The following is a 15392-nucleotide window of genomic DNA, read 5'->3' as shown; positions in this document are numbered from 1 at the left end:
AAGGACTCCTAACAGTTCCTAGAATCAGGGCCATCTTATCCATTGGGCACGATGGGCAGCTGCCCGGGGGCCCCACGGGCAAGGGGGCCCCATAGGCACGGCTCTTAATGAGAATAAATAATCCTGCAAAAGAAAAAAACCTGCAAAAAAAAACCTTCAAGGTTCACTGAGCAAGTACATCTATCTATCTCTATCTCTATATATCTATATCTATATCTGTATCTGTATATATCTATATCTATATCTAGGGGCCCCGGTGCAGTGCTTTGCCCGGGGGCCCATAATGTTGTTAAGATGGCCCTGCCTAGAATCTCCCATAATTTATTTGGGGCTCTCGAGATTCTAGCTTTACAGCTCATACTCTCTGGAACTAACTGCCTCATACAGTCCTCCACTCCAGAAATCTTCAAAAACAGACTAAATACTTACTTGTTTTCTGAAGCATTTCATTAATGCTTAGCTGTCTTCTATACTCTTTTAATCCTTTATATTTTTATTTTGTTTTATATGTCTTGCATCTACAACTGTAAAGTGCTTTTGAGTCCTATTGGGAGAAAAGCGATATATAAAAAACAATATTATTATTATTATAATAATAATATACATACTGCCTCCTCTGTAACAAGTTGGTGTTTTACAAGACTATAATAGTAGAATGCAAATGTTCTCAACAGTAATATCTTCCATATCTGCAAATCATGTGAATGCATAGAATGATTGACAACATTAGTCCTGATAGAGAAACATACTTTTACAGTTTATATACTTATACTTGAATGTGCACAAATGATGCAAAATGCAATTTAGTACTATTATTTTAGAGTATTATTTGCCAAGTTTTCCATAAATGTTGAATTGTTGTTTTACCACTGCATTGCCAGTATACTAAAATTCAAGTTAATACAATAGAAATTAAATGTGTTTGTGCACTTGTTATATGTGTGCAAGCTGCTGTCCTATTTGATTTCCTACATGTTTACCCCAACAGGCAAATATTTGTCAGCATTATGCGTAGTTCCAAGTTCCTGATACATCTGCAAATATATTTGTGCCTCTTATATTTTAGCTTTGGTGACCTATCTACCAGATTTGTTTAGCAATTAATGTCTGAAAGTGATATGCTTTGAATGACTCATTCATGTAAGGAATTCAGTCAGTTAGTCAGTATATGTTGTATGTCACTGCAAGGACCATTCACTTTTATCTCAGACCTGTTTGGTTGGTTCCTGATAATTTGGTGCTAACAGATCACAGGTCAGCAAGTCCTCCAGCAGTTCCCACAAGGTAAAATACAACATTCTTGAAATTCTATTTTTGAAATTTAATCTAAATTAACCTAAAGTACAAAGCAGCTATGTCCCACTTTGGGCTAGTCTGATCTGGAGTCACACATTATAAGAGAAGATACATTTTGTAAGCCTGCAAGAAGACACTGTACCCAGCCAAAAGTGGAGTTTTGGAGCAATGGAAATGGTATGTAACTCACTGCAAGTTAATTTAAAATGCAATGATTGCTGAAAATGTATAAATACAATGCAAGCTGTTCCTATTTGTCCATGCTTTTTTACATTGACTAATTTAAGAAGTTTCCATACTTTGATAGAACTTAAATACTTGGGATTTTATACCGCAATGTTAAATAACTTGCCTGCTATTGTCACTCACACAGCATGATCTGGTCATTCAGTCTAATCACCTAATAAGCAGATTCATAGTCTGTATAGATCTTATCATTTGGACACTTCATTGTATGAATATGATGACTTACAGGCTGCAGCTGCTACACCTGTGCTCATACATTGCAGTGTGTGTGTGTGTAATACCCACATAAACATTTCAAGGAGCGAGTATTATTTCTGCTACAAAATCGCTTTGATTTAACTTTTGCTTCTAGCTTCAGATGATTTTGTTGCAGGAAATGCAACTTTCACTTGGTTGCTTGTGGAACCTAGAGACTAATGCTCTTTGAAGATCAGTATTTTTAGGTAACAATAGGGTCAAATGAGACTATATTCCCTTTTCTGAAAAAGAAAACATGTTAATTCAGTCACGGTACAATATTTTTTCTGGAATATGATTTGTTTTACAAAAATGTTTGGTTTTTATAGAGACATTTTCCACCAAATTTTGTAAGATTTTACCTTAAAGTAAATCAGAGTTAAGTGATCAGTCTAGCAAACCTGGTAAGACTTTGTGGCTATTTATACCTTGCTTTAGCTTTTTGATAACTTAATGCTGCAACTTTTGTCAGTAGATCCTGTACCTTTACTGTCCATTTGTGCACTGGTTTGCTGTTACCTATGCAAAGTATAAAATACTTGGTAATATAAGATAGAAATTGTGGATTTAATTTTGGGATGCACACAAACCATATTTTTCAGTTTGGTCGATTACAAAATGTTTTATAATTTGGATATTAAATTTAACCAGGATGCACCAAAATTATAAAATGTTATCTGAAAATGTGGCTTTTATAAGCAGTAGTCCTGTGTCTAGCTCATTAAAATCACAGGGAAATCGGGATTTGAGTGGCTAGTGAACCAAAATCTTCTTATTTAGAGTTGGACATACAAGAATATTTTTCATACTGTGTCTAGATTTTTGCATATCATAAATTTGTGTCCCACTTCGTCTGGGAAATTGGAAAGTGTAAACTGAGTATATTGCAACATAATCAGAGGTGGGCACATCCCCATATACCACAGACACAGTGATAGGGGGGGTTAGAAAATGCTGGCCAACATGGGTCTTAAGCTCAACAGACAGAACTAGTGCTTACAGGATACAGGGGCTGATTGCAGTGCCCCAGCCAGAGCAACACCCTTGGGAGCACCATGTCTGACCATCTGTAGGTGTCCAACAGAGACCAAGGGTTTCCAGGAAGATCTGGTCACCAATTGTTTGTGAAGTAATTATGTTCAGGCATGATCACCATGTAGATCAACTGAGTCAAATGAATGCCAATTTTTCCCTAATTACTCACATTAGGAACTACCTTCAAGGCAGATTCATTTTCTCCATAGTAAAGACAGATCATAGGACTGCTTCACCACAATAGCTCCACAATATAATTTATTAAACCCTCCTTAAGTGGAGAAGGCATATTTAAATTAATATGTCAGAGAGACATACTGAAACTATGTCCCAAGATGGTTTAAACAAAACTATACATCTAAAACTTTTGGATTACTGTTAATACCAATTACTAATTATTATGGATTGCGTAGCCGATATGCAATATCAATATGTTTGTATATTATGTTCAACGATCAAATATACACACATATAATAATCATAATATATGTAACATTAATATATAATATAAACTAATAATTATATACTACTAATAATAAGACTAATAGTAATATACTATATCATCTGTGTGTGTTATGATCTCTGGGCAGATACATACGCACATATAATAGATTTGCTATTAATTTTTTTAATAATTTGTTTTTTATTTATTTTAATTTATAAAGGGTTCAAATAAAACTAAGCACATTTAATGAATGTAAGTATTTTTGAACAACAAAAAGATAGAGGATTTAAGATAGGAATGTATCTTTAATACTAGTCTTGCGCCTGGACCACAAGAGTTGCTAAAAGAGATGGAGTTTGGGTCAAGGGGCTGGTCGCTCCGAGGTAAGAGCACTTGACTGGGGTATCAGAAACATATCACAACCGGCCAAGCTAATAAGTCCTGAGAGAATGATTGTGAGGGACAAACTCGATGGGTTGGAGAAGATAGAATTGTCAGGGACAAAGCCGAAGTCGATAAACAGGCAAACAAAACTAGACTCATTGAAGCCCCAGCAGAGAAATAAAATGTCAACTTTGCTTATAATACACATGACCTTTAGCAAAGTGCTGATTGCAGTAAGTGAAAAAGAATATGCAGTTGACAGTGTTGAGGGTGCACTGTCATCTGTAGATGGTATTGTTGCGGATCCTCACAGTTTGTGATTAAAATGTTGTTTTAAAATTAGCTATGGTTTTTATAAATATAAAACAAATATTCTGTATTAATAGATTATATAAAACATTTTAATATTTAAAATAGTTGGATTTGATTTTTAAAAAATAAACTTAAGACGAAATTCAAATATAGATTAAATTTGGTAATTTTTAATACTAATTGACTCAATTAAAATTCAGGTGTTTAGTTTTCATCAATTTAATTGATATTGTCTCTTAATCATTTTGTTTACGTATTTAAATGTTTTATACATTTATATGGGAAAATAATGTTATTATTTTTGGGCTACTCTTGCAGAATGGTTTTATTTGTTATATTTTTTTTGCAGAATTTAGCTTAATTGTTTATTTAACATATGTGAAATGGATTGGTCTGTACCAGTATAAATAATATGGATACCTGGAGGCTAACACATACTTCTGATGAAATCATCTGTGTAGTGAAGGAATGCATCAAGTGATAGAATATTGCAGAGTGAACTGGCATCTTACCATGAGATAAATTGATTTTTTTTTCTTTTCTTTTTACTATTTTTCCATATCCATAATTTCATTTTATTGTACAGAAGAGTGTGGTAGTGGTTATTTATAAGATTGGAGTACATTGCAGAGGTATTGTGGTAAAGCAGTCCTATGATCCATCTTTTCTCTGGGGAAATTAATCTGTTTTGGAGCATCTATATATCTGTGGCTTTTGCCTGCAAATTCTCCCATACCTCTCAACAGAACTGAGGGAACCTACTAATGTGAGTAATTGGGGATAAATTGGCATTCATGTATTTCAGTGAACCTACAGATTTGTAATAACAATTCCACACTCAGTGACACTTTGAGTTTCAGACACTATTTATGAAATAAAGAACACATTTGCTCCTTATGAAGTATTGGACTAAGTTATAGTATTATATATATTTTGGATTGAAATGTCTCTGCTTTGCATAATTGTGCACTCTAGACATTGTATTTGATCTAATGAACGCCATTTTTGCTATATGAGTTTCTATGCTTTGTTTGGATTGTCATTCTGGGATATAAACATTTTCCCAAGTCATAGGCCCCTTGCAGTTTTTAGCAGGGTTATTCTCCAAGAATGGCACCACCCATTGAAAGGATAATGGGAGGAGCTGAGCAGAGCTAGTGTGTTCCTTGTGAGGTATGAGTATGTACCTCTGTGTGTAAAGGTATGTGGAGCAGTGCAGAAATTAAATGTCACCTTGTGAATTTAGAATTGACAAGAGTATTGGGGATTGGTGGTATCCAGATCTTTCTTAGCTATTATTATTATTATTGTAGATTTGTAAGGCACCACAGTGCTCTGCAGCGCTGCACAGTAGGGAAAACAGGACACACATAAAACAGGGACATACAAGGGGTAGAGGTTATTTAATTAGCTATGTCACTTTACAGCGTACATACAGATAAACAGCAATGAGCTGCTGCCACAAACCTATATTTCAAACTCTGTCTGGGGTTGTAATATATACTGGCTAATGGAAACTGTATTGCACAGAGGGTCCCCATTTAAACATAGGGTCGCCCTCTGTGGACCGAGGGGGTCCCACTTTTGTACATAAAGAGCTCTAAACTTTGCACAAAGTGAATCAATCCCAATCATTTAAAGATCTTCTCTTCTGCCTGGAAACCCCACCTGACTGTGGAGGTCCTACCCCCCTGCACAGCTATTAGTGTTTGTCTGAAAAGTATCTGTATGATGAGAGAGACTCAAAGCTCTCCAGGACATGGAGCTTCCACACAATTATGTGGCGGATTCAGGTGGAAAAAGAAGCCTTGTATTGGGCCCTAGGTACCAGCGGTGCAGTGTGTGGCAATGGAGGTGCCAGCAAGTTTGACTGGCACCGTTGCTATCACAGAGAAGCAGGCAGTGGAGATGTGGTATTTTCCTGTTATGTTGGGGTCCTATTGAATCCCTGTCATAATTCTGACCACAGTCCTTCCTACATTTGTTATGTTTTCATCTTATTGATAGCATCAGAACTTTAATTTTTACCGTCCAGGGCCATAAAATACTTCCCAGATGGTTAGTACTGTTATGTTGTGTATTACACAGCACATTACAGCTTGAGTATCTCTACAGGTTCATTAAGCAGAAGATATTATATTTTCTTCAACTAGTTGTTATATGTCTACGGACATGCACAGTGTTTGATTTGTTTGGGCCCCCACAAAAGAAAACATTTTGGTTGATGAACTGGACAGAATAGATAGAGATTGTATGTATTTTTTAACATATTACTAATGGGCATTTGGCAAACAGTGTTTATCTTCCTCTATGTTGACAATGTCATCATCACCCTCATTCTCATCACTGATGTCATGATCATCATCATCACACAATATTAGTTCATCTACAGATTCTGTTTGTAATTAGCATCAAGAATGATATTCCTCATTCCTCATACAATTTGTAGCTCATTTTGGTGAACACCAGTTTTTCTACATTTTTGGGAAATAGCCTCCTCCACTGGTCACTCACAATGATGCCGGCTGCACTAACCATTCTTTACGAGTACACACTGGAGGGTGGGCAGCTTAAGTACATCAAGGGGCTCCAAATTGCCTTTTTCCATTCCAGAGTTCAAAGGGACTGTATGGGATTATAAATTCTACTTTATCATTAAAGTAATGCTCCACCATTATACGAAAACAAGGTGTCTGATTGAGACACGGTAGAGGTGTCAATATATTTGAACACTTCTTTTAAGCCTGACCGATGTCATTACCTTTCACATTGGTGTGCTGCTGTGTTGTTAAGTCATCATGAGTGTGACTCTTAGAAAATGGATGTTTTTTCTGGAGTAGCTTTTGTAGGAGAAGTTGAAGCAGGGAATGTGTCATGTGTAACTTGAGTCTACAGCTTGCTCACAAGGAGCTGTTTGCATCTGTGAAGATTTGTGGCATTTGGGAAAAAAGATATTACGTATGATTTAAACCTGGGATCAACCATGGTTGTCAAAATGTAGTGATCAAATTGTAAGATGCTGCAAACCCTTGAGTCCTGGCAAAGTGAATAAAGAACTTGATCTACAAGGTCAACATACTGTGCAAAATTTTTATGTTTTATCTGCTTCTTCAGCTTCTCCAGCTGCTTTCCAGTAGTCTGATTAGGGGTATGACTTGACTCCGGCTGGCAGTGTCAGAACTCACTTCATTTGTTATCATTTCAAATGGTTTCAGTAGCTTTCATAAAACACTAAGGATTCTCCAATGTGCTGGCATAAGGTAACATGTTCCCCCTCTCCCTATCTTATGGTGTGCTGTGTAAGTTTTGATGGCTTGTTGCTGTTCCTCTAGTCGCTGAAGCACATATAGGGCTAGATTTACTAAGCTGCGGGTTTGAAAATGTGGGGATGTTGCCTATAGCAACCAATCGGGTTCTCGCTGTCATTTTATAGAAGGTACTAAATAAATGAAAGCTAGAATCTGATTGGTTGCTATAGGCAACATCCCCACTTTTTCAAACCCGCAGTTTAGTAAATCTAGCCCATAGTGTGGAATTCCATCTTGTTACTACCTCTTGCTTCAGTTGGTTGCATGGAAGATGAAATTTGTTTTTGCAGCCCCATGCTGAATGTCGAAAATGCCCATAAATTTTATGGGCCACAAACAGCATCTCCTGCACTGACTTCTCATGTTTAAAGAAATTTTCACCACCAAATTTATTGTGTGTGCAAAGCATGGTAAGTGTTGAAATTCACCCTGTCACACACAACGTTAGCCCCACACAAGATTGCTTTCACTAGAAAAACTTTCAATTTTAAAAGAAAGAAATCTACTGTTAATAGTCAGACACCAAAAGCACTGGTTTTCTCAAAGAATATACTAGTTAGTTCAGAATGGTATCTGTCTAACTCAGTCTGGATATACAATGCATTAAAAACAACCAGTAGCCACTAGTCTGTGTAAAGTGTATTTAAGATTGAAATTAATAGCAATCGATCAGCAAATTATTCTAGCTGACTAATCCGGTGGTAGTCTTAATAATTATTCAAAGAAATCCCACACTGCATACCTAGACACCGAGGGTGTGTTCCCTGACAGGCTTTTGACAGCGATTGCTTGTAATACAATGTGCTTTACAAAGGCTTGTTCATTGTGGAGCCAGCGACACCTTAAATTAACACATTAACACCAACATTAATACAGTTGCTCTTGAAATAGACGTCATTGTAGGCGGCCATCATGTTAATTCATCGGAATCCTTTCAAGTGTGTATTATAAGCAGTCGCTGTCAAGAGCCTGGTGGCAGAGCACACCATCGGTGTGTTCCTGTCTGGGTATGCAGTGTCCGATTTCTTTGAATCGGATTAAGGTACCCAACACGACTAATCTCTACTGAACTTCTTTACAATAATGACAGGATTCTGTTGCTTTCCCATGCCCCTCGTTCACCCTGAATGCTATGCTTTGAGCAAAGCACCGCAGCTATCCTCCTCGCTACACGCTTTCTGTTCTAAAATTGCAGTTGAAAAAAATGAGGGATGATTATCTATCTGTCTGTCTGTCTATCTATCTACACTGTATATATATATATATATATATATATATATATATATATATATATATATATATCGCATTTTGCAGAAACAAACTCCCGCAACTGACATAATGCCTCGTTTTGAGATCACGACTAGGTTTCACTCAGATACCCAACGTTGAATTTTGAAGGATTTTCACATAATCCGAACCGCTCATCTCTAGTAACCATATAGTTTTAGTAAATAACAGTGTGAGGTAACTATTTGTGATCTGGTAATTGGTAAAATGGCACTGACCTGTGTTTTTGTTTTTCAGATCAACTTACCTTGGATAGAAAAAACATTTTATAAACGGGATTGTGTTTCTATAATACCAAGTTCAAGAGAACCTCACAGGTAAGTAACTCACATGTTATGCAATTACAACACAATGATGATATGTCATATGTGCTGCAGAATATATGCAATGTTTTTTTGGCAACTTGCCTACTCTTCTCGGAATGTCCAGGAAACACATCAATTTTGGGGAGTTCTCCTGGGGGGTATATTTACTAAACTGCGGGTTTGAATAAGTGGCCCATAGCAACCAATTCTAGTTAACATTTATTTAGTACATTCTACAATATGACAGCTAATATCTGATTGGTTGCTGTAGGGAACATCTCCACTTGTCCAAATCTGCAGTTTAGTAAATATACCCCGATACTCCCAGGAAAGTTGTCCACTTCAAAGTGAGTAGGGCTGGTCACTGATGATGCAAATTGTGTCAACACGCATCCCACACTTAACCCTTGGAGGTCACAAAAGAAGGTAAGTATGATTTATGGGCACCAACTCTAGCACAAGAATATTGGCTTGGTTAGACCCCCTTACCTATTTTATCTTCATTAGAATCCAAAAGTGAGTATGGGGTGGAGTTTATGAACTGGTCAAGCTTTAATTAACATCAAGGAATGTAAAGTGAACGCAGGATACGCACAAAGCATATGTGCAATATAAAGTCCCATCCAAACTCACATAAAGGAAAAAAAAAGATTAAATACATTAACACCTGTTAATAACATAATCATTAAGGAAAATGCATTGGAAGAAAATACCTTTTTTTCAATTTGTTTTAAAAAGAAATACAATTGTCAGGATGTTATTAATGCCTACTAGACATAAATGCATTTTTATAGTTGTTCTTCATCATCATCATTTATTTATATAGCGCCAACATATTCCATAGCGCTTTACAATTGGGGACAAACATAATAAACTAATAAACAAACTGGGTAAAACAGACAAAGAGGTGAGAAGGCCCTGCTCGCAAGCTTACAATCTATGGGACAATGGGAGATTGACACATGAGGTTAAGTATACATTTTGCATCTTGGCCCAGCCAGACTGCAAAGGTAAAAGTGACTCATAAGCTAAATGATCCTGTCACACAACAATGTTGGTCAGGGGGTAGTTGTCTTGTGTGAAATTGTGTAACAGGAGGTAACAGGCTAAAGGTAGTGAGGTTAAGAGGGTGGTTGAGGAATATTATAAGCTTGTCTGAATAGGTAGGTTTTCAGAGAACGCTTGAAAGTTTGTAGACCAGAGGAGAGTCTTATTGTGTGAGGGCGAGAGTTCCATAGATTGGGTGCAGCCCGAAAAAAGTCCTGTAACCGGGAATGGGAGGATGTAATGAGGGTGGATGAGAGACGCAGATCTTTTGCAGAACGGAATTGCCGAGTTGGGATATATTTTGAGACAAGAGAGGAGATGTATGTTGGTGCAGCTTTGTTGATGGCCTTATAGGTTAGTAAAAGTATTTTATATTGGATTCGGTAGAAGACAGGCAGCCAGTGTAGAGACATACAGAGTGATTCAAAGGAGGAATAGCGATTTGCAAGGAAAATCAGTCTTGCTGCAGCATGCAAAATAGATTGTAGGGGTTTGAGTCTGTTTTTGGGAAGACCAGTAAGGAGGGAATTGCAATAGTCAATGCGGGAGATGATAAGTACATGAATTAAGGTTTTAGCAGTGTCTTGCGTGAGATATGTGCGGATTCTGGAAATGTTCTTTAGATGTATGTAACATGATTTAGATATAGAGTCAACGTGGGGAACAAAGGATAGGTGTGAATCAAGGATTACACCTAGGCAGTGAGCTTGTGGGTGGGATTTATGGTCATGTTATCAACAGAGATAGAAATGTCAGGTATGCTCTTGTTGGTGGGTGGGAATATTATTAACTCTGTTTTAGAAAGATTAAGTTTGAGTTGGCGAGAGGACATCCAAGATGATATGGCAGAAAGACAGTCAGTTACACGGGACAACACAGATGTCGAGAGATCAGGAGAGGATAGATAGATTTGGGTATCATCCGCATAGAGGTGATACTGAAAGCCAAAGGAACTTATTAGATTTCCAAGAGAAGCAGTATAGATAGAGAACAGCAGAGGACCTAGCACTGAGCCTTAATTGCAAACTCAGATTCTAGCATGCATAGGTGCCAGTCATCACTATCATTCAGCACTACACCTTCCCTGTTACTGGTGCAAGTGATACGGCTAAAAATCACGTGCCTGACAGATACCCAGATGTTGAATCGGACAAATGTGCGTATGCCAGACCTTGGCAGGACCTTACCATACATTGCCTACGTATATATGCCCCTTCCCTTCCTCGTTCCACACTTGAAATCGTAGGCTGTCAAAGGTGTCATTTGAGCTTGAAAATGAATGCATTTGCATTCACTGACATATAGTCCCTTTCTGAGCGCGCACAGCGCAACTTTACGCAAAATACAGCACATAACGGGACTTACATTGCTTAATAAATTAGGCCCATAATGTTCAAACCTAAGTTCTCTTATCATGTCTGTTTATGTTTCTCAATCACACAAAGAAACCACAAATCACTTCCAGTCCTACTAGCTAGCTGGCTCTAGATTCCTGTTATATAATCTAATAATAGATCAGGTCTCTGGCATTTGCCTAGGTTGCATTTTATGTAATTCAGCCCTGCACACAGTAACAGAAATTGCTTGCATAACTGTTTTATTGGAGACATGAAGTGCAGGTAACAGTGATACAAAATGTCATATTACATCACAGAATTGGAACATAGTTGAGCAATGTGCTCAGAGCAGTAAATGTAATAAGAAGTACTAAAAAGTGTTTCTTGGAACTGGGGGCAGGGGGTAGAAGGCCAAAGGTGAAAGGAGGAGGGATTGGGGTATGGGAGGCAAGAAAAGGAAAGATAAAATAACCATTTTATTTTACATAAGGGAGGCTTCACTGGGCATTGATTCAGGAGTTAGTAATAGAGAGGTTGACAAAAGAGACCCAGAGAGCCCAGCGTTTATAAAAGGAGACAGATTAGTTCCTCAGTATACTGATCATAAGTTACACGTTGTACATTTGCCAGATTCAGCTGATAACCATAGACAGAGTAGAGGGGACTTTCCAAGATGCCGTAGTCTAGCAAGTTGTAGAGATAAGAATGTGCCTTATGAGTCTATGAGGATGTTTAGGTACATATGGGATAGGTAAAGGGAGTAAAGATTAACTTCGGGTTTGGTGAGACCATAATTGTTGTAATGCAGAAAATCAAGCTTTTGATCTCAGTCCCCAGAGGTGTAAGTGTAGTATGGGACAGCTGCTCAACATGTGCATAAAGGAACCCTTTTGACCAAACATCCTCCAACAAAGATCAAAGTGGAATGCATGTGTAAGCAGAACTGTAGTTTGAAAAATGTGTATGTACTCTTTATTCAGAGCTGAAGATACGTTCAGGACTGAATAAGTAGCAGATGCGTCCACTTGACAACAAACACACCGCTCAGACATTTACGTCTAACTTGCAGACGTGTACAAAAAACTTTTATTTTATATGCTACGAACGTAATTGCTAGGAAGCATCATTTAAACTTGAAAAACTTACCTAATACAGCAGGAATAACTTCCCAACATGCGCACAAAGATTTTTTTCTTTCCTACAACACGCAGCAAATCCTAATCTATGGGCTAGTGTCTACTACTCTCAATAAGCGTCTGTGAATCTTTTGCAAACCTCTGATTACAAGCAGTTTCCTAGTTCGGGTGTTCATCATCATGATCATCATCACCATCATCATCCAATATTTTTATTGAATCATAGGCAATGAAGAAAAATGGGATCTTTCTGTAAGGTGACCAATATATCAAACTGCTGCCAGGATCCAAGACTCAAAGGGTTGGGGAGAGAGACCAGGTTGGAAGCTCGAGTTCTTATATATGGGGAAATAGTTGAATTAATACAGGAAATATTTAACTTGATAGCACATGAATCCCAAAGTTTCAGGGCAAATTTGAGAGCTGGGAGAAGGTTTAGGTTGACAGACCCCAGATAGATCAAATATAGGTGAGAGCTAAAGGTTTAGCCTTTATATCCAAGCATGAAATTCTGTTGGAAGGAGCGAAGGTTGGCGTTAGTGTTGGCTGCTATCAAATTGACCCTAGTCTCTGTGTGTATATGTGTGTGTATGAATGTTATGACATTTAGACTGTAGGCTCCAATGGGGCAGGGGCTGATGTGGGTGAGTTCTCTGTGCAGCGCTGCAGAATTAGTGGTGCTATATAAATAGCTGCTGATGATGATGATGACCATCTATAAGAAAGTTACCTATAAGTCCACATTTTCGCAAAGTTTGGACCATAATTTTCCAGGAAATCCTGATGAAATCTTTCTTTATGAAAGAATTATTAACTGTTTTTAGAGCACTAATAAAGCAAGTACTTGATTTAGGCGATTGGCTAGAGTTTTAGCATATTGTTTAGCGTCATTATTCAGTTGGGAAAGGGGCCTGTAGCCATTATAGATGTTCTCGCTTTATAATCAACTACTATGCAATCATAGACTTTGATAAGGGTTTGCCTTGGAGTACAGCATTAAACAAGAAGCGGTGATGGGGAATCAGGACATCAGAAAATGTTTTGTAAATGACTGCTGAAAAACCATCAGGGCCCAGAAACATATCGATTTTTTGGTGTTTAATAAAATGGGTTATTTCTTCAGGGAGGTTGATTTTAGATGTTGGTGTAGCGGTTCTGGAATTAGGCCTTAGAGCCATCAGTGAGACATCCAGAGGGAGAATTGATGGTCTGAAGATCACAATTGGAATTTTTTTATTGGTTATGCTTCTATTGGCTTTATCTCCACATTTTTATAAAAGGTTTGTTTCAGCAATTTAAGTTTATGTGCTGCTTGTTCTGACATGAATGATCCCCTAGTCCCCTTCTGTTGGATTGCATGGTCTGGTGAGACTTTATGTTGGCTTTCGGGGATGTTAAGAGTGTTTTGTCGCTATCCAATAACGATTGTCGAATCTCGATTTGTGTTTCCAACGCACAAATATTTATTCTCAAAAAGTAGCAGAATAATTCAAGCGAAATAATAATAAGTACAGCCGTTACTTATCACAGGCGCTCTGGATCCAGCGAACAGTCATTCAATCCTGAAGTCTGTGGACAAGAAGTCTGTTCACTGGATGTGAGGCTCATGCTTATATGCAAACAGAAATACAGTAAAACAATGCAGATGATGTGGCTTGCTTCTATTGGTCCAGGTTTAAGGAAGGTCCAGGGGGTTGTAGATCATAGGCTGGTTTAATCTAAGGAATCCAAAGGTGGGGGTCATCTCTCCAGGGGATGAGCTCTGTTCTTCCCGCCATAACTCCAATTACAACCAGTCCATTAGCATTTTACAGTCAGAATCATATTAAAGGTTTATTCCCTAACATCAATAACTAGAGTATGCAATGTGCAATCTCTTCGCCGAATGCACCGGACAGCTGCTGATGTAAAGGGGATTAATATGATATCAAACATGACACATTTACCTTAACCTGAACCATAGGTTTCACTAGTATGCATATACCTTCTTTATTAAACATGAATTCTACTATATTTCGACATAAATGACTATGTGTTGCAACTACAATTAAGGTGTACTATTTACAAATGTTTATGTTTGTGCGAATGTGTGTAAAAGTGTAGAAACTGTTTATTGCCACATGTTGCGGCTGGATACGCCCTTTCACGCCGTAGCGTGCTCTACGCATAATTTCAGACAAAGACAATCAAGTTTGCTCGATATTAATTGAAATGACTTTATCCAATTTACTGACTTCGACAGGGACTTGAAGCTGTTTAGTGATGTTTAAGTATTCAGCTAGAAGTTCATGTAGCTGAGTTTTAACTGTAGAGCAGGGGTGTCCAACCTTTTAGCTTCCCTGGGCCACATTGGAAGACGGCGAGTTTGTTTGGGCCGCACATAAAATACACTAACACTAACGATAGCTGATCATCCAAAAAAACATAGAAAACATAGTTAACATATTAAACTTACTTGGAAATGAAGTTAGTAAGAGCTAGGAAACCTGTTGCAGAATCATGATTAAAGCAGTAGTCCCATTACCAGCTACAATTTAACTTACCTGCATCTGCCCCTTAGTGGGGTTCGGGGAATTAAATGCCAAAAACTTTTTTTTCCTCTCTTTCTGCACCCATAAATCATTTTTTTTATTGACCAGTTTGAAATGGTCACCGATATAGGTAGCATCAGGAGGACTAATAGAAATCTACAGAGATTTAAAGATAGGGTGGCGGGAAAAATGGCTCATGGAGCAGCCTCCGATAAGGGTAACAGTGGGTGATATTTTCACCCTACTCAGCACTGCACATTTAAAATGGTTTAAAATATTAAAAATACAATCATCTCTTAATATTTATATTAGATACATACAGAGAACACAGCTAGTTCATTATTCGCATGGTGCAGAAAGTCCAAATTCAGAGTAACAACAATAAGATACTGGATAATCTTTCACTGCTGCTGATAGTTCGCGCGGGTGACTCCTCTGTGCTGCGCTACGCAATGGATGTTGGGTGTGATGACGTCACCCCCGACA

At 37.8% G+C, this 15392-nt stretch overlaps 1 protein-coding gene across 1 annotated transcript in view; it reads left to right on the top strand.

The window, feature by feature from the left end:
• Window positions 1–1227: 1227 nt before the first annotated feature.
• Window positions 1228–15392, top strand: part of LOC142151871 (transient receptor potential cation channel subfamily M member 7-like) — a 113827-nt gene continuing 99662 nt past the window's right edge. The window contains exons 1-2 of the mRNA XM_075207936.1: window positions 1228–1473; window positions 8788–8867. Coding sequence (XP_075064037.1) covers window positions 1465–1473; window positions 8788–8867 — 89 coding nt within the window. The 5' untranslated portion in view covers window positions 1228–1464. The remainder of the gene's footprint in view (window positions 1474–8787; window positions 8868–15392) is intronic.

Source organism: Mixophyes fleayi, chromosome 4 (genome assembly GCF_038048845.1).
Source record: "Mixophyes fleayi isolate aMixFle1 chromosome 4, aMixFle1.hap1, whole genome shotgun sequence".
NCBI lineage: Eukaryota > Metazoa > Chordata > Amphibia > Anura > Limnodynastidae > Mixophyes > Mixophyes fleayi.
The sequence above is the reverse complement of the archived record's forward strand: the minus strand, read 5'-3'. Positions and strand labels throughout refer to the sequence as shown.